Source organism: Muntiacus reevesi, chromosome 6, assembly GCF_963930625.1.
Source record: "Muntiacus reevesi chromosome 6, mMunRee1.1, whole genome shotgun sequence".
In the NCBI taxonomy this organism is placed as follows: Eukaryota; Metazoa; Chordata; class Mammalia; order Artiodactyla; family Cervidae; genus Muntiacus; species Muntiacus reevesi.
Window position 1 is genome coordinate 8,047,826 of NC_089254.1, and position 21,170 is coordinate 8,068,995.

General features: G+C 38.6%; 1 protein-coding gene across 1 annotated transcript in view; it reads left to right on the top strand.

Moving 5' to 3' along the window:
• Positions 1–21,170, top strand: part of CDK14 (cyclin dependent kinase 14) — a 634,831-nt gene that overhangs the window by 347,311 nt on the left and 266,350 nt on the right. The window contains exon 9 of the mRNA XM_065939116.1: positions 8,467–8,587. Coding sequence (XP_065795188.1) covers positions 8,467–8,587 — 121 coding nt within the window. The remainder of the gene's footprint in view (positions 1–8,466; positions 8,588–21,170) is intronic.

Genomic DNA, 21,170 nt, shown 5'->3' on the forward strand with positions numbered 1-21,170 from the left:
TATTGTGTTGTCATCTAACCTTGGAATAATAACTGAGAGTTTCATTAACTGAGAAGCAGAAACTAGAAAATGAAATGTAAATCAATGAACTGTGAAAATGATGATATATTCACATATACTCTCCTGAAAATGGTTTTGCATTTTCTGCTAATGCAGATGTGATGTGGGATCAGTGAGGTGGAATTATTGACTTAAAAGAGCTTTTTAAGAACTTGAGCATATATGATCTTCATACACTTAGTGAACAAAATTCTTAGTAATATTTTCTTAGAATCCCTGAGTTTTAGTACCTGTATGGACTTTAAAGGTTTTCCTTAGCCTGACCTATAGGTCAGCAAACTTTTTCTCAAAGGACCAGATTACTAGATTTTGTAACTTTACAGGTTATGCTGTGTGCTAAGTGGCTCAAGTCGTGTCTGACTCTCTGTGTCCCCGTGAACTGTAGCCCGCCAGGCTCCTCTGTCCATGAGATTCTCCAGGCAAGAATACTGGAGTGGGTTGCCATGCCCTCCTCCCCACCCAGGGATCAAACCCACCTCTCTTATGTCTCCTGCATTGGTAGATGGGTTCTTTACTGCTAGCGCCACCTGGGAAGCCCTTATAGGTTATATAACTCAGTTTTGCCGTTGAGTGTAAAAAAGCCATAGACAGTATGTGAAGCAACAGCCATAATTGTGTTCTAGCAAAATTTATTTACATAGACAGGTAAGCTGCTTGTAGGCTACAGCTGGCTGACTCTGATTTCAGCCCCTTTATTTTATACATAACATAAGCGAGAGAGCTTAAGTGACTTAGGGGCACGCAGCTAGCTGGCTAGTGTCAGAACCACTATCAGGTCTTTAGTTTTTCTCATCTCAAGTCTTCCAAAATGCAGAGCACTACTCTGGTAGCAGAGCATGTTTACTACATGGGGGTCGAAAACTGCCTAATTGGTCTTACCACCACCACTATCGGTTTCATGTAAAGCAGTATTCCCGGAGGAATGTATTGTTTTTTATCTTCTATGCAAAATAGAAAATAAAATCTTCATATCCATAAAATTTCAGTATTTGAAATGCTCCTTTCTTATTTAGAATGTCCTTTTTAAAATATTATAATCCTTCCTGTTATTTCAAATGAAAGATAAAATGTGCCCTTGTGGATAGACAGAAACTAGGCATAACTTATTAACTTAAAGAACTCAAAGATAATTAAATAATAGCAAAATAAAATATTGCCTTAAAATGTGTTAATATCTTTTTTTTTTAACATGTATTCCCCATCCCGATCCCCCCTCCCACCTCCCTCTCTACCCGATCCCTCTGAATCTTCCCAGTGCACCAGGCCCGAGCACTTGTCTCATGCCTCCAACCTGGGCAAATGCGTTAATGTCTTGTGGGCTTAATTTCATTTTAATTAGAGTTTGTTTTCAGAGATTACTCTTACTCAGTTGAAAGCCTCTGACAAATGCCAGTCATAACATTTTAAAGGGATTTTGGTATCCTGTGAAGAGTACCTTCTGTTAAAGTAGACGTCTGGACAGAAACAAAAACAAAGATATTTCATTTAAAGGAAAGAAAAGGAGATTATAATTGTTATCTCAAAACTGTTTTCTACCTTAAGAAACAACATGTGATATTAAAGGTATTAAAAAAAATAAGCCTGTCCCCAAAATGGTCACATTTCCTGCCTCTTGTTATGGCAAATATGAGAACTGGAGGGTGCTTATAGGGGGCGATTGGGCATGTAAGTCTTTTATTATTCACATTGAAGATTGTTACAAGTAAGTTTTAATTTTCAATAAAATTAATCTCAATGCATGTAGATCATTTATTGTCCAGGATATATTTCAAAATTGGTAACTGTTTGCCATTGATGAACCTGAGGCTGCTATTACATTCCTGCAAGAGATGATGACAATCTGAGGAGAAGGAAGAAAAGAGAGAGATTGTGATGTAAAATCCATAGAATTTTTAGAAGCTTTTCTTTGTTTATTTTTGACTGCTCTGGGTCTTTGTTGCTTTGCACAGGCTCTCTCTAGCCTTGGCACGCGGGGTTCTGTGCACGGACTTCTCACTGTGCTGGCTGCCCTTGCTGTGGGTGCGTGGGCTTCAGGACTTGGGGCACTCAGGCGCAGGAGTTTCAGCTTGTGGGCTTGGTAGTTGCGTCTTGGGAGCTCCAGCATGCAGGTTCAGTATCTGTCTTCAGTTTCTTCATTGCTCCGCGGCATGTGGGATCTTCCTGGACCGGGAATCGAACCTGTGTCCCCTTGCCCACTGTGCCACAAGGGGGATCTTCCATTGGATTTTGTAATTTTGTAAGTGAAAGGAGCCTGTCATGAAACAAAACTGCCGGCTTTGGTGAATGGATGGATAGTGACATTTGTGGTCAGTTACAGAACACTGGAGGTGATAGTACTGGTTGGGGAATTGGGAACAAGAAAAATAAGCATACATACGGAGGATCTAAATTGTTATTTTTATATAGAAATCTTAAGTTTTGGGGGAAGATTGATAGTAGAGATGCATATTTGGGATCTTCAGCAGATAGGTAGTAACCGAACACATAGGAGTAAGCCAGATCCTCCAGGAAAAGCAATCAAGTGCAGAGACCAAAGCTCAAAGCCAAAACTCGGAACGTCCCTAGAAGAAAGTACTTTTCTCTTTTGCTTTGCTTGATAGTTGTTTATTGATACACTCTAAGAGTGGCAATAATGAGCTTTACAAATTAATTTAACCCATCATCAGATACTTAATGTAAATCCTCTGAGAGGGAGAGAATGCCATTAAAAATGCCTATTTAAAAAGAAATTCCTGGACTTCCATGGTGGCCCAGTGGTTAAGAATCTGCCTGCCAATGCAGGGGACATGGGTTCAACCCCAGGTCCCGGGAGATCCCACATGCCGCAGAACAACTAAGCCCGTGCACCACAGTACTGAAGCCCGCACGGCTAGAGTCCTTGATCTGTAATAGGAGAAGCTACGGCAGTGAGAAACCCACACACTGCAGCTAGGGAAAGTCCACACGCAGCAGCAAAGACCCAGTGCAACCAAAAGTTAGAAAAAAGTTCCTGGCCAGGTCCCAGGACTGTGCAAAGGGAAAGAAATATAAAAATCTTCTTCTGCCCTTACTCCATGGATTAGCTGACAGAATAGAGAAAGTCTTTTCCTTTTCAGCCTGACAGCTTGATGGTAAAATGTTACCCAAGTATGTCATGTCTGTTTTGAATCAAGTATTGAAGAAAGGAGCCCGTCTCTTAGAAATATCATGTTGTGATTAAGAGCAGAACATTCTTTTTCTGATCGTTCAGTTTGGGGAATGAGGTATGGTGAGAGAGCCCTGTAGGAATTGACCTAATATGAACGCAAAACCACCCAGAAGCCCTGAACGGTGGCACGTCCTCTGGAAAGACTGAAGTGGTGAAAGATATTCCTTTATATTGTATTTTAGTTGGCTTTCACAAGTCCGTCTAGCTTTTGCCATTATTCCACTTAGCTTGAAAGAAACAAGTCAGTGTTGCCAGTTCTTTCACAATTCCTTACTCAAAGCAAAAACATGGAAGTGAGCATTCTTGAAGCCCAGTTCTTGGTTTAGCCACTTTTTCCATGAAGTCAGAGAGAGAGCTCTAGTCTCCAAGCAGGGTTACCACCTGTAAAAAGGATGCATCAGGATTTGAAAGAATAATTAGATGTGCATGGAATAGAAATCTTTTGGACATGAGTGTGCAGCTATTAATGAAAGAACTCTTACTGTTTGGGGTTCTTAAAACTGTTTACTAGTAAATTGCCATTTGACCGTGGGTTCATAGCACATTGCCTGTATTAATGATAGTTCGCTGTAGATTGTATTAATGATACAGTTCGCTGTAGAGACTTGTGGTTGGTGTCCAGTTTAGTGCCTGTAGTACATCCCCATGCCTGTACTTGGAGAAGGAAATGGCAACCGACTCCAGTATTCTTGCCTGAAGAATTCCATGGACAGAGGAGCCTGGCAGGCTATAGTCCATGGGATTGCAAAGAGTTGGATATGACTGAGCGATACTGGCGTGGAATTGGGTAAAGCCATATCTGAAGCCCACAGAGAAGTATAAGCTGGAGATAAAATCTTAAGAGAAATCTCCTAAGGATGACAGTTAAAACTTGGCATTAGCCACAGTTATCCACAGAGTGTATGCATTTAGAAAGCATTGGTTTAAATATGTAGCTGTAGACAAGTTCATCAGTTGTGGAGCAGATAGAGGAAGTTCCAGAAGCTGGCCAAATCACTCCTATTATCTCCTCCATAACTGAGACATCAGGGGAATAAATGTAAAAGATTAGGAGGGAAGTGTGGGGGAGAATTGATTACATGTATATACATGGCTGAGTCCTTTTGCTGTCCTCCTGAAACTGTTATAACATTGTTAATCAGCTGTGTGCAGGCATGTGTTCGTGCTAAGTCCCTTCAGTCATGTCTGACTCTTTTCGACCCTGTGGACTGTAGCCCGCCAGGCTCCTCTGTCCAAGGGATTCTCCAGGCAAGAAAACTGGGGTGGGTTGCCATGCCCTCCTCCAGGGGATCTTCCCTACCCAGGGATTGAACCCACTTCTCTTACATTCTCTTACACCTGTATTGGCAGGTGGGTTCTTTACCACTAGCACCACCTGGGAAATCCAGTCAGCTATATACCCCAATACAAAATAAAAAGTTAAAAAAAATAATAACCTGCCATGTGGCAGATATGTATTGTATTATATTTCATGTTTGCATGCTTAGTTGCTCAGTCTTGTCTGACTCTTTGCATCTCCGTAGACTGTAGCCCACCAGGCTCCTCTGTCCATGGGATTTTCCGGGCAAGAATACTAGAGCAGGTTGCCATTTCCTCCTCCAGGGGATCTTCCTGACCCAGGGATCAAATCCTTGTCTCCTGTCTTCTGCATTGCAGGCAGTTTCTTTACCTGCTGAGACATCTTCTAAACTATTATTGCATTATATTACATATCACATAATTGTATTTGCATATTATTGTGCATTTCATCTTATGTTACATATAATAATAAAGTGAGATAACAAAATAAAATAGTTATACAGGGAATAGTCAACTGTATCCATTGCAGCTGAGAGAACTTTTAAGATAAGGTCTGAAGAATCTCCACTGGTTGACGCCAAAGGGTTAGTCCGCTTAAGGCAAATGTTGGAAGAACTGTCACGTGACTGACTTTTTGTCCCTGCCAGAGGGTAGAACCATACTCAGAATGGCAGCAGAAATTAGACCGTCTTACAGAGATATGAAGAGGAATTCTTTCCTCTTCATAGAACTTACCTATAAAGCTTCTTAACTCTTCTGGAAATCTAAGATTCTGCTATGCTAACTCAAATAAAGGTTGCCCAAATTTGAATAATTGGCAACAGGACTTGAATATTAAGATTTTTAACTCTGCTCTTTAGGGATCTTTCCTTAGTTAGAAGTGGTAACATCTTTTCGTTGGATACTTCTAAATGGTTATACAAGTCAATTTAGGTGCCCAAAGGAACATGCCCCCTTTCATATACACACGCTCAGCGAAAGCAGCAGCGTATAAATAACCTATACTCATCTAGTTAGCATTTCACTTTGCTTTTTTGACTTTTAATTCAGACTAAACATTAATATAAGAAGTTTTGATAATAACCCCTGAACTTCATCCTTTTTAGAAGGTAATGTAGCTCTCTTCCTGTAGGGTAACCATAGCAACTGACAAGGAACAGAGAAAGAAAGCTTTCACACATGCTGTGTTAATTAATCCTATCCTACAGATTTCCTTCAGCTGGAGGATACAGTTTAATAAATTTTGCATGAGTAAGCCTGTTTTGATGCATGAACTATATAAATACATAGGAGTATCTTTACTAAAAATATTTATTTAAAAATGTGGTTGTGTATTTCTGCTTCAAGGTGTGCTTTTTTTTTTTTCTTTTGAATCATTGATTTAATAATTTGCTCCCTCTCTGAAAAGTTCAGGGATTTATTTATCTCTTTAACTGAACAGAAATATTTTTAGGGTGAAAAACTTGTTTAACAATATACAAGACATTTGCTCCAAGAATATGCTTTAATTGACTCTATGATATAGTGAGATGTGAGTTTTTCTCAAGTGATGCAGGAGAGTGTATCTTAAAAATATCATAACATTATTCAATATAACCCATTTACAGGCGAACCATTTTGAGAAACTGTCTTAACGCATTGAAGAGTTAAAATATGGAAAACTCACTTTCTCTGATGATTTGGAAAGTTATATGACCCATGTGAATGGAGTCTGGGCAATCCTTGACCTAAACTTGGGGCTTCCCTGGTGGCTCAGAAGATAAAGAATCTGCCTGCCAATGCAGGAGACATGGGTTTGATCTTTGGGTTAGGAAGATCCCCTGGAGGAGGGCATGGCAACCGACTCCAGTATTCTTACCTGGAGAATCCCATGGACAGAGGAGCCTGGCGGGCTACAGTCCATGGAGTCACAAAGAGTCAGATATGACTAAGTGACTAAGCAATCACACAGTTGACCTAAACTTGAGATGGAGAAAAATACATGTAGACAAAGAGCTTTTTCTGTTTCTGTTTTTTCAGAACTATTTAATAAGTTTTACAAACTTATATCCAGAGTGAGCATAATTGACTTGGAGTCATACATCATTATTTAGATTTATACTACTAGGTTATTTTGAGTTCTGGTTCTCTCTTTAAAACTGGGAATATCAGTTTTCTGTAACCAGTGTGGTCTGAGCTGTCAAAGAAAATCTCTGATTTTTAAATGCTTCTATCCCTCTGGCCTAGCTTTCTGTCAACAGGGCCTTGGCAAAACCAAGAAAACCCAGCCTGAATATTTTTGGCATCCCATTTGCCTTGACAACAGCATATGGAGCAAGTCAGAACTGATTTTGGGACTTAGGCTTAGCTCCTTGGTCTGTATAGAAACATGCTCATTTGAGAAAGGAAACCCTTTGATGGTATTATGAAACTCTGGAAACACTTTAACGCCCTGATTGTTTTGTCTGTTGTTCAGTTTTGCCTGCTTTGAGGTAGGATAACACCTTGCAGAAAAAAGGAGAGGAGGTTATTATGGAAGTCTATTTTCAGAGGTAGTCATTCCATTCATGTGCAGGAAAGTTAGAGACCATATATGTGTATGTATGTTTGAGTGTATTAAATCTGTACCCTTTAATATGGAATACTTACAACACTAGTCAATTTATAATATGCCATTGTGTTGTTATAAAAACTGTATGGTAGGAAAAATTGAATTATTGTAACCAAATTGAACTAATTAGAAATTCTTCATCTTACCAGCTACCCTGTTAATTTTAATATTTACATATAATACAATAAAGAAAATGCCATTAAAAAGTGTTTAATAAACAAAAAAGGGCAATGTTCCCAAATATTACATAAAAACTTAAATAATCAAAACATTAAAATGAATATATTATGGTAGGTTTACTGTAAAAATGTTTATTTGCTTAGAGCATCACAGCGATAGATAAAACTTTACTCTCATCACTAAAGAACATACACAGATAGAGAGCTATCATACAGTTTTTTTTTCTAAAAATAATATCTGTAATTTGTGATTTTTAAAGGAATTATATATTCATTGTATAAAACTTGGGAAAAATTCAGATAATGTATTAAGTTTAAAAAACTAAATATTTCTATATTCAGAACTAACCATTGAAGATATTGAAATATATTTTTTAACAGTCTTTTTCCAGTGCCTAAGTATTTATGATTGTGAGGTCAAACTGCATAATTTATCACTTAATATATTATTTTGACCACTTTCCCAATTTCTTAGAAAGCTTTCATTTTATTACATGATATCTCATCTCTGTGTACCAGATTTAGTAACTATTCCTTTATAATTATTTATTTGTGTGTTTCAGATGACGCTCCTGAATAAGCATGTCTTAGTGTTTGATAAAACACTGAAATCAAAAGAAATTTTGGAAAAAACCTTTGAGAAAAAAAGTCATATTCTCTTCTTTTGGATTCATAATACACGTTAGAAAAAATTAAGGGCACTGAGAAGTCTCACAGCATACAGACCTGTTTTACTTTTTAAACCATCTTTTCTAAGTTATTCAGTCTTGGAACTTTTTCTTATAATGCTTATTTTTAACTGTCAGAAGCAAAGTACCATGAAACCATCTTTGGAAAGCCAGGAGATTTCTAAGCTTCTGTATAATATCTAATAGTTTATGAATCATTTGTTTACTCTTTTGGGATTTTTTTTTTTTTTAGGTTCTTAGTGCTTTATTAGGAAATATAAAGGATTTATTGGTTATTAGAATGTATTTGAAACAGGTAGACCAAAATATGCTTTCCCCAACCTTTTCTGTAACTTTGACATTGCATTTGTGATCCTGTATTATAATACCACGTTTGACCTTTTAAAACTGTGAACATCCAAGTTTAAATTACTTTGATCATTAATGTCTATTAAACTTCTTTATGTTCCCTGTAACCCACAGGTCTTGCAAGAGCAAAATCCGTCCCTAGCCACACATACTCCAATGAAGTGGTTACTCTGTGGTACAGACCTCCAGATGTCCTCTTGGGCTCGACAGAATATTCCACCTGCCTTGACATGTGGTGAGAAATGGAGCTCTGCTCTAGCTAATTTATCCGTGGTGCTTGGTCTGGGTCAAGCCTAGACAAACATCCTGATAGGCTGAATGAAGATTAATGGTACTGGAGCGTTGGCCTGTGTGTGGCAATACCGCTGGAGTTTCTGAAAACATAATTGGGAATGTTCCCTAATCAGGGGCTCTCTTACAGATGGTGTCTGGTAATGGTTCTTGATGGACAAGGGCAGAGACATTTTTCTAGCTGTCAGTTCAGTGATTTTCGCCCTTACGGTCTTAATTTGTGGCTTTGTTTTATAACAAGGGAGTATATATCTCCAAACAGCAGTATGAGTTGGAAGTAGTAGAAGCATGTTTAAATTCACAGCAATATTCAGATAAATGGTCTGAGCATTTTGCTATAACTATAAGGTACTAAATTTGGTATAGTATAACCCTGAAAACTGTTGGTGCCAATTATTCAAGATGAAATAGAACAATCACTCTTTTAAAAATGTCAGAGTAAGTTTAATTCCAGTAGAGTCACAGTTCTACACAATGGTTTAGCATAACTTAAAAATCTGTTATAGGAGGCCCAAAGACCGGTGAGATTTAATGTATGATTATTATTAATGATGAACTTTAATGAGTTTCCAGTCTAGTATGATCTAGTTCAAGTAAGGAAATAATCTTCTTTTTAGCTACCAGGGAAGGCTTAATAGTGAATGTTAAAAATGTTATTTATTAATAGAAAAATTCCTTTTCTAGACTCACAGTTGTGCTTAAAGCAAAACAGTTCATATAGCACATAGTGTTTTAATGGCAGGAATCCTCTTCCATGAATGATGATGCCCCACATAGAGAATTCAGCTGCGTGTTCACATAATGTTTATGACCTCAATAAAGCTGCAGCATGTGTCATTTATCTTGTTGCCATGTAGTTACTTCACCGCTCTACCCTCGGCAATCTCGGCTTTTAGTTAATTAGGCTGTGATGTGGCCTGGCCGTCTTCCCTGACGTTTCTGATCCAAACACTTTATGGGGAGAAAACAATGAAGTTTCTTGTGATGTAAGGCAAACAATATAGGTTTACTTAATTTAGATTCCAGCAACTCCCTTAGACATGGGATTTGGGGATCTGTGAAGCCACTGAAAATCTATGCAACATTTCGTGTACACATGGGTATATTTATTTTTATGAGGTGTAGATCTCTAGCTTTCAATAGAGCTATAAAAGAATCTGGGTCATCAAACAGCCTAAGATCTATTGCCATAGATTTTATAATGCCTTATAATAAATCTAATACCATTGTAAATGCATACTCTAAAACACTGAGAATAAAGATGACCATCTATCATTAAGGAGCCGCGCTAATCCATTTTTTACATCAAACTTCCTGGCTTTTTTTTGTTTTTTTGACAATTGTTTACACAATTAGATGTTTGTTTGTTTGTTTGTTTTTCCCCCAAAGCTAAGCAGGGGCTTGAACAAAACAGCTATTTTGGTCATTAGCTTTAATGGAGGAAAAGACTGGGAGTAAAGGTCAATGAATGCATCCATCTGAATATCAGCTACTGTCTCATTCCCTTCCTCCTTCCTGCCTTTATAGTTGCACGTTGGCTATGCAAATAATCATTACTTAATATTCTTGAGTTAGGGAGTGTTTTTCTCCATTTTTTGAGACTAGAAGTTCTAGATTGTCTTTCAGTGAGGTCAGTCAAGGACTCTGCTAATAGAACATAGTTTGGAAACATTTGTGACTTGGAGCCAGTCTTGTCTTAGTTGCTTGGCAGGGCACTTCAGGCTCTACCCTTAGAATGGAGAGAAGCTATTTTTTTCCACACTAGTGGCTAATTTTTCCCAAAGCTTTGAAAGGGCTCTGTAAAGAGCAAAGAACTACATGGATTATGACTTGCTAATATGTCTGTTTCTGGTATAGTTTTTGATGTCCAGGCTGTGTCTTTCCAATGCCCCAGCCCCAGCCTTTCTTTCACATGTGTGTGCCTGTTGTTATCCATCCTTTTAAGGAAGACGGTTTGGTTGCTTTCTGCCAATTTGCTTTAAACAGAGACATAATGAAGCTTAAGAAGAAGATTGTAATTTAAGTGGAAGGGAGGAAAACTGATATGGAATAGTAGACTCCAATGCCCTTTTGTCTGCATGCCAAGATTATTCTTTGCCAAAAAAAACAAAAAATAAATGTGTTATGTTGGAGCACTTTCCCACACTTACTGGCTGTTCATTTCTGAGTTATGTCTGTGCTATGCCTCTCACTCTGAATCTGATTTCATTCCAAGCCGTTTTCTAACAGCCGTTTTGTTGTTTTCCAGGTAAAATGTATGTATTTTTCCAGTCAGAGAAAGGTTCACAGGGCGCTGACTTTTGCAACATCGGTGACCTTGATGCTGGGTGTTGAAAGATCTAGAAATGGGACTGTAGCTCTGTCTTGGCTCAGCTGCACCACAGAGCAGTGGAAATATTAACCCACAGACAACAGTGGGGAGGCAGGTGGCAGTGGTTTCAGGCCTGTTTTACAGTTCATTTACCGTCCTGGGGCAGCAGGGTAGTGACTAAAAACTAACGATCCCTACACAGTGTTACAGTTTCCAGTGTTCTGTTTAAATAGCTTCGGGCAATAAAAATATTAATGAAGACACTTATGCATTGACATTGGCAGCGAGTGATGGAAATCAGAGCTCTCTCGTTGGATTTACCACTCTAGGTCTCCAGCATGTGGGTGATGTATAGATATACTGGGCAGTTTGAGAACTCATCAGGAAAGGTAGTTTTTGTTTCCTTGACTGCCTCCATGAAGGAGGATTTAAGCAGAGGAATCAAATTGGACTTTGTCTGGTGTATAACTTCCCTTAATTCTTGGATTTTATAATTCTTTGTTTAAGTCCAGGCATAGGAAATCATCTTTAAGCTTCTAAACCAAAAAGGCTTACCAAGTACTGAAAACCACATTAAGAGAAGTGCAGATGTGCCAGTGAGCTTATCTCCTTGTCAAGGAGTTCTGCGCTAGCTGTCGAGGTCATTGCTCTAAATAAGCTTTATATTGCTTTATAGAAGCTCATAAATATATTTAGAGTGGCATTTGTTTTCTAAAGCAATAGGTCACTTGGGATTGTTTTAAGGGATTAATTTTTAACATAGGGTGACAAAATTATCTGTAGCTAATAAATATCTCATCAAGATCATGTTGCTTTTGGGAGAGGCCGCAGTATATAGTGGTACCACCTTGTGTCGATTCCATGCTCCACAGTAGCACGTCAGTCTCTCCTTTTCATCATCTTTTTCAAAGCTAATTAACATATTAACTATGCTTGTCAAAATGTGGGGCGAGTCGTTTATAAATAAGCCTGTCAAATGTAATGAGATTGCATATTAAATCACCCTTTCTCTATTACATCTCTGATTTAGGATTAAAATCAATTTATTTAACATTGTAGCAGCTGGGTGGTTAGAAAAAAAATTTCCGTACTGATCTTGATATATAGAAAAATGTCTGCATCAAAATTGATTTTGCATATATCAGAAAAGAGATTGCCTATTTATTGAGTATTATAAGGCCATTTAGCATTGCATTTTATTAAAGAAGCCTAATTACCATACATATTGGCAATATAGAGTTCTGCCCTCGTCCTTAAGAATCTCTCCTGAACAAAGGATATTTATGTAATAAAGTTTCCTAAGGACTCAAGTTTGCTGACCTGTGTTTTAAGAGAAAGAATCATAAATGAATCCTACTGTAGTGCCCACCCAGAAAAGAAATGTGTTCCATGTGAGGTAATATCTTGAGTAATTGGCAAGTAGTAATAATAATAATTGAGTCTTAGCATTAGTAATAACAAAGATAATAACAAGAGATACTTTTCTTTGACCAAATAGTATTCTAAGCTCCTTTATACATTAAAAAAAAATCTTTTTTTTAAATTTTGTTTAAATAAAACAGTGTTGTTTTGTTTAAATAAAACAGTGTTTATTTTGTCCTAATGCTCTTTTTTTATAAACATTTACTAGAGTATGGTTGCTTGACAATGTTGTGTTGGTTTCTACTGTATGGCAAAGTGAATCAGCTACATGTGTACGTATATCCTCTTTTTGGGATTTCCTTCCCACTTAGGTCCCCACAGAGTTTTGAGTAGAGTTCCCTGCCTGTCCAACAGGTTTCATTAGTTACCTATTTTATACATAGTATCACTAGTGTATATATGTCAATCCCAATGGCCCAATTCATCCCCCGCCCCGCCTCCCCACTGTATCTTTATGTTTGTTCTCTCTGTGTTTCTGTTTCTGCTTTGTAAATAAGATCTTCTATACCTCTTATACATTTTAATTACTTACCTACTGTTCCATGATAAAGTGAAAGAAAGTAAAACCCAGAGAGACTGAATAGAATAATAAAAGTCATATATTTAGTAAATAGAGTCAGCATTCAAAGTCAAGCTAACCCACTCCAAAACCTTTTCTCCCGAAACATATTACATAGTCTCCTAAGATGATTTATAAGCAACTGTTTTTTTCATTTTACTAACAAAGTGATTCCAAAACACAAGTCAGTAAAATACCTCTTTGAGAACTTAGGTTATGCTCTGAGTCATGTCGGGTCCTTTGCATGCTTCAAACCAAGTGGATGGCTTGCCTCTCAATTTTATTCAGAATGGAGGTTTTTTGAAATAAACTTAAGACTTGACTCATTGGATTGTATACAGTTTCGTGGGACCAATATCTATACTGGCAAGTATTTTCCCAACTCCTAACCAGTACTCATTTACCACTTCTGCTAAAACGAATGTATCCATTTGAAAAAGAATGCTGGTAAAAATGAGAATTTTTCATGGGCTACATAAAGTCATCTAACTGTCCACATTATTTACATATTTTCTAATTAATCAGATCATAAGACCAAGGAGGATTCAAATTAGTCACTGTACAAAGTAACATCTCCTTGAGAGCTCTTGAGAGCTGCTTAAATAATACATGATCCAAATGACTTACTGGTCTTGCCATGGACAGGGCAATGCCACAGAAACAGAAGACAGAGGAAGTCAGGAGGGTGTTGGGGGCGGGAGGGAGGAGAAGGCTGAATGGCTGGTGGCAACCATGGTTTCTGAGCCACTTTTACTATTGAAGTTCTTGAGAAGTAGGATGACTATAGAGTATATTGTCCATACCAGCATACCTTTCAGAGTTAATAATAATTCTGCTAGGACAGCGTGTATAAAACAGAGATTTAATTGTGACTTTGGAGAAGGCAATGGCACCCCACTCCAGTACTCTTGCCTGGACAATCCCATGGATGGAGGAGCCTCGTAGGCTGTGGTCCATGGGGTCGCAGAGTCCACACAGCTGAGCGACCTAACTTTCACTTCTCTCTTTCATGCATTGGAGAAGGAAATGGCAATCCACCCCAGTGTTCTTGCCTGGAGAATCCCAGGGATGGAGGAGCCTGGTGGGCTGCCGTCTGTGGGGTCGCACAGAGTCAGACACGACTGAAGCGACTTAGCAGCAGCAGCAGCAATTGTGACTTGTGGTCATCTTACTCATAGCGCTGGAGCAGTAATTTGCTAAATACTAGTGGTCAGAAGCGACAGTGCACATGAGTGCTTGCTTCACACCGAAGGAAAACTGGCTGCAAAGTTCTGTTCCATTGCTTTATGACAGATAATCTCCAAAAGTACAGATCTCTCATATGAGATTGTTATGAGTGTGGAGTGGCTGCCAAAGTGCTGTCTTTAGTGATGGTTTTCAAATGCTGATGGGAACCAGTTCTCTTATCCTCTCAAAAATTTACGTGGTTATGGTTATTACATCCCTTGTTGTTTATAAGTGTGCATTTCTGTGAGAGAGAGAATCTATGTGTGTTTTCAGTGAGTATATTTGGTCACTTATATAATGGGTTAGCTGAATCATAACATGTAAAATGAGACATTGTATGTATATTTCACTACTAAATATTTTAAAAACAAATAAAAATTCCCCTATTTGCATCAAAGTTGGCAAAGTAATTGGTTGCCCACAACTGGTGTTTGGATGACTTTTTTTTTTGCTTACATCTGATGTTTTTATTGATTTCTGAGTTCACGAAGCAGTATAGCAGATGGAAATTAAGTGTTAAGGCCATGTGTGAGATACCTAAAGGGAAAGAGTCAAATGGAAGTGCACACTGCTAGGCTGACTGAAAGAACAACTGGGAAAATGGAAAATCTGACATAAAATTCCAAAATATACACTACTCTGGCAGCAGGAGTGTAGGCTCAAACAGCCCTATAAAATGCAAGATGCACCAGAGGACTCACTATATTAGAACTCAGTACATTAACGTGGTCACTGGATGACTCTTAAACAGCCGACTGCAATGACTAACTTTCCTGTTACTGAGTTTGCCCTTGGCACACTCAGTTGCCTCACTGGTTGATGAGAATAGCAAGAGATGGATAAGTGGGAACTTCTTTAAGAAATATACAACTCCATAAATGTTGAAAATGGTGTGTCAGCCAAGCTGGATATTTTGCATTTCTATTAAAGTATGCTGTGGACAGGTGCTATGGGATATATTAAAGAATTAGAAGCTGCTGTGTTTGGTTTTAGCGAGATTAAGATACTGTCTGTGCCTAGAGACTTGAGAGAAATTTGGCCCAGGATGTTCTGTATGTGTGTGTCTGTGTGTGTGTCTGTGTGTGCACCCATGCATTTAAGTTGGAAATATATGTTAGTGCTCAACATTTGGAAAATACTGAATGCTTACTAGTACTTTTTATGTTTTGTAAGTGGTGCATTTTTTTTCATTTACAAGTTGATTCTCTGCTCCTGGCAACTAGCAGTGGTTTGCTGTTTAAGGAGGCCGTGTTATAGCAGAAAACACATTAAAAGCCCAAATTAGGTTCTGACTCTGCCTCTCCTTAACTGTGTGAACATAGCTGACGAAGTTCCTTAACTACCCTTCTCTTCAGTTTCCAAATCAGAACACTTTGATAATTAAATCTACATTAGTTGTTGTTGTTCCGTGGCTCAGTCATGTCCAACTCTATGCAACCCCATGGACTATAGCCTGCCAGGCTTCACTGTCCTTCACTATCTCCCAGAGTTTGCTCAGATTCGTGTCCATTGAGTTGGTAATGCCATCCAGCCATCTCATCCTCTGTCGCACCCTCCTCCTGCCCTCGGTTCATCAGTGGCTAATAGTTGCCATGATAACAATGAGCAGCCATCTCTCGCCCCACTCCTGCTCACCCTCTGATCCTGTTTCTCAGAAGCAACTGCTAATTTCAACTCTTTAAGGATTGTGTCTCCATATGTCTTAAATAATTATATTGCTACCCATTCATTTACTCTTTTAGACATGTCTACTAAATAGGTGTATGGTAGACAGAGACTTAACTTTCTTCCATCAACCTTCCCTCACTCCACTGCCATCTCATTGTGTCAATATAGAATTTATATCACATTTTGAAATATTAATATGTAAATATTGTTCATGGTGAAGTCAGGTAGTATTCATGATTATGTATGCTTTCTTGTACGCTGTTTTGCTCTTCTTGAACTTTGTAATTGTCTCTGATTTTTTTTAGTTTCATTGTCTTTGTCCCTGCTGTTATTTATAGGCATAAAAGATGTGTCAGTTACACATGAAAAATACTTTCCAGATGGTCAAACGCATCAGCAAATTTGTCAGTCCCATTTAATTGTCTTGACATCTCCCTTTCCCACCCTTTTCCTCAAGACCTTCCTCTCTTGGCTGTGTGACTTCTTGCCTTAGTACCGCTGAATAGCTCTCATTTTAGGACTTCCGTTTACACTCTCTGCTGTTGTTACAGGTCCTTAGTTTGTTATTTTCTGTCTCCTGCCATATCTGCTCTGTACCTCCTTCTGCCCTGACCTATGTCCTGGACGGCTGACCACTCACGGGTACCGCCTCCAAGCTGCCTTTGCTACTGGTGTCCAGCTGAGTTCAGGCAAAGGGCATGTGAGAGGGTTGGGTATTCATCCTTACTTCTGCCCTGCTTTAAACCATATTTCTGGAAAGGGCTAACTGCAATTTCTGTGAGAAAGTACCTCTTCCATGGCTCTGGCTGTGAATCACGTTCATGCCCAGACATGTCCAACTCTCTCTGACCCCCTGGACTGTAGCCCACCAGGCTCCACTCACCATGGTGTGTCCCAGGCAGGAATACTGGAGTGGGTTGCCACTTCCTTCTCCAAGGGATCTTCCTAACCAAGGAATCGAACCCATGTCTCCTGTCTCCTGCGTTGCAGGTGGATTCTTTACCCACTGAGCCACTGGGGAAGCCCACATAGCTGTCGGTAGATTTCAATGACACCTGACCTTTTTGATCCTAGGGTCAATAATGGCTTTTCGTTATAAGGCAGGTAATGACTTCCTGCTGTTACTAGCCTCTCTGTGTCAATATGTTATCTTCATTCTCTTACACCTCAGTAAGTAGTAAATTCATCAGAGTCTGTCCTGGGTTCCATTCATTTTCCTTCTGACCTTCACTGATCCTAGATTCTCTGTTCCCTGGATTCCTTGTCTTCCCCCTTTAGTTTCCTAAGAAAGAATATATGAAAGATGCAAGTTTTCAAATTCTTGATTTTCTCAGAACGTCTTTATTCAGTTCCCACACATGACTGATAATACTTTGGATGAGAATGTAATGAGTTCCCCCCCTCCTCAGAATTTTGAATGTGTTATTTAATTTCTTCAGAACTTCTAGTTTTGCTGCTGAAAAGTCTGATTCCATTCAGATTTGCAATCATTTATGTGCCTCATTATACTTTCTCTCTGGAAAGTATTAAATTCTTTTGTCTAACCCTGGTATTCTGAAATTGCTTGACAATGAGCTTTGCTGTTTATTTTATTTATCTATTTATTTTGGCTGCACTGTGTGGCAAGTGAGATCTTAGCCCCCTGGACCAAGGACTGTGACCCCCGCACTGGGAGTTCAGAGTCTTAACTACTTAACCACCAACGAAGTCTCCAAAAGTGAGATTTGACTGTGACTTTTTCTGTTGGTGCCAGTAGATAGGCAGATCAATTAAGCATATTTTTTACTTGATTTCCCCATTTCCAGCTCTGCCTCACCCTACTCTCACCACTTATCCTCAATTTGAGCCTTTTTGGATTTAATTTCTCCAGATGATAAACACCAGTTGTCTTGCTGGTGGACTGGGGGAGAGATGGTCAGAGAAGGCATGTGGGTTGATTGCTCTGTACACACTTCAGTCCTCCACCTTATTTCCAGAGGTGGATTCACGTCACACTTTCTAGAGCTGAGTCTCCAGGTCCTGTGCCTTTTGTAGATTGCTGTACATGAGTACTCTGTCACTTGGGGAGTTATAACTGCCTATGGTCTACCTAGATAGCCACACCTGTGTTCACAGCTGAAAAAAAATTCTCTCATCGTCTTGCGTCTCCTTATCTATTTCGTGTGCTCAGTCACTTCCATTGTGTCGAACTGTTTGTGACCCCATGGACTGTAACTGCCAGGCTCCTTTCTCCTTGGGGTTCTCCAGGCAAGAATACTGGAGTGGGTTGCCCTGCCCTCCTCCAGGTATTCTTACTGACCCAAAGATGTGAACCCACGTCTCCTGTGTCTCATCTCCTGCATCTATTTTATCCTTGTTTAAAATGTTATTCCTTAACTGATACTTCATTCACTTTCGGGGGCAGGACGGCAGGGTTTGTGTACATTTTACCAACTGTCCTACTCTTGTTAATTTAATATCCACAGCTTTACTTATGGGCAGTTGACTGCTCAGGTCCTCATCCTGTAGAGAATTGTGGTTTTTCTTGGGTGCAGATTTGAGTTTCAAGTGTTGATGAGTCGGAGCCAGTCGAACAGCGGCAAGGCAGGCAGGAGCCTCTTGGCTGCCAGCATCTTAGTGTGGTGGTAGGAATTTGTAATCTTTGCCATTTAACTGTGAATGCAGTCATGACAGCTTTGTTAGGAAAACAAACAAGAAAAGACAGCCATGTACTTTTTGACAAGCTAATGATGGAAAGGAATAGAAAGTGCAGTGATAATTTTTTAAAGGATAAAAATTTTCCATGAATTGAGAGAAGTGATTACAACAAGTAGATCTTTGGATCAACAGCATGTGTGAATCCAACGTGAGCTTTCTATTAAAACAAGCAGAAACAATTAGAATAGCTCAGCATGTGTGCCAGTTGATATAAAGTTTCTAATCCAATAAGGGTAAAAAGGTAGGCTGTTAACTTACATGCACAAGAAAGATATGATTGAATGGAAATGTGATTGGAGAGAATCACATTTCAGCTTGTGTAAACTTAATTGCTGGTAAAGGGGTTTAGGTGTCAGAACTGTTCATTGAAGGACGAAAATGGGGACTTTGTGTGGTCATGGCATTCGTGAATTAACACACTACTTTATCTAGCATGTACTTTAATTAGAAATCACATTTTCATTTACTGGTATTCTGCTGTATGAATTACTGTAGTTTAAACATACTGGTAGCTTTCTTAGTTTTAGACTATATTATGTAATTGATAAACTTGAATATTTGTGTTTCTCTTTTAGTTTTGCTCTTCAAATGTAATGTACTTAGATTCTTATTAATCAAAGATATCACTGGAGAAATAAAGAAATAGTACAATAATTGAAAAAGAATTAAAATCAAACTTAACTAAACTAGACTATCAGTGGCCAAGAAAGAGCCTGCTTTAAATTCCATTAAAATATAAAACAAAACTTAACTACCATCCGTCTTAATTATAGTCTGTCTAAGGGACAAATGCAGTCTAAGGGACTTAGTCATTACTGAGGACCAAATCTGAGTAGCTTCCTGTTTTCCTATACACATGTGGATTGTTCATCTTTTGCTATGGCATTTTATATTTCTCTGTATTTCCATGTGAGACAGTACAATTCTAAGAATGCGGCGTTCACATAATTGCCTTGTCTGCAGAGCTTGTCAGACCGTTTCTTTTTCTCTCATTGATAATTCAGTGGTTCTTCCTGGATAGCTAGCTTTCACCATGTTTGCTTCTGGAGACAGAATATATTCATAGCCTAATGTAGACTCAACAAATTGAAAACCTTTATTATATCAACTATATACATTTTTGTCTGTCATATTTAATCCTGGCATGTTTAATTTAGAAGCTGTTTCAGAATTTTAGCTACCTAATGAAATCAATCCATAATTTTATTTTAGTTTTGTGCCCATTTTATACCCCTGCCTCCCAAATCTGAAGATTCTTGGTTGTTCTGTTCATAGTAGCTGGTTGGTGGGGGCACAGAGGGAAAAAGAGCTTCTAGAATCCCCCCAGAGTAGCTCCCTTCCCATAAAGATCTCCCTTACACAGCATGATGATCTTTAGTCATTCATTCATTTAACAAAACCTTACAGAGTGTCCAGAGGTTCAAGAGTGAAAAAGACCTGGTCCCTGCCCTCAAGCAGTACCCCCGGTACTAAGCATGATACCACTCCAGGGGACACCATCCACATTGTATGCAGCGTCTAATCTGTACAGTCACATTCCAGGCCAAGTGGTCCTTGAGTATATTCCAAGAAGCCCACAGACTTCACCAAAAATCGGACAATGAGGATTTATAGTGGGAAGGTTTTTGTCTTTGGGTCTTCCATATATCATCTAAGATGGTTGTCATAGCAGATGGTTATCAATCATTTCATTGTCAAATATCATCCATCTAGTTGTATATCTAAGTGCTGCTCATTCCAGCGTTCTTAACCATCGACTGTCCAAGTCCAGCTGTGCCATTTGATAACTAGAACTAAATATATCAACTTAACACTCTGTAAACTGAAGTTCAGAATTGTTTCAGGGGAGCAATTTACATGACGATTTCAGCAGTGATTTGTCCTTGTGATTTGCTAGATATAGTTTCTCTAGAAAGATTGCTTGAATGTGTCATTTGCTTTGATCTTTAAGATAATTGTCCACAAATAATTTTTTCCTAATTCCCCACATTATTCAGGATGATAAATACATTTGGAGGGAGAAATCTTATGACTTCCTTGTTGTGCCTCAGCTGTCATATAAACAGAAATTAAAGATGTGTGAGGCTTATTAATTGGCTTTTTCTTTTCCTGCCTGGTCTACAGTTATTCCTTGGAGACGTGCTTTCAGTGGTAGAATTTTAAATGACTAATCAAATGGAACCTCTGTCTTCCTATATGGTTCCATAGTATAAGAAATAATATTTCTCAGCTATTCGATACAATATGTTGAGTTTTACATTTTCCCCCCTATTGTAGTCTTCAGTAAGGGCCTTTCTCATTTACATTTTTTGTAATTGATTGTTACTGGTTTCTAGATATAACTAGTCTGAATATTCCCAGTTATCTGTGTAGCCTGTGGCTCTTATTTTAAGAGTTAATCTCTGGAGTTTTCCTTGTCTATGGACTCCTGTTTTCAACTTTCAAGTATTCTTGAACCCCCATCTTATTTTCTATACACTATCAACAGTGATAGACTTCAGTTTTTAAGGATAGTTTTCTTGTTATTTTCTGCCCAGACCTTAATTTTGGAGGCTTTCCTTTTGATTTTGTCTTTATCCTTCTCAGCGTTTGTTACCAGGCTTGAGAACAAATTTGCCATCTCTGTTTCTTCTTTTTTAATCT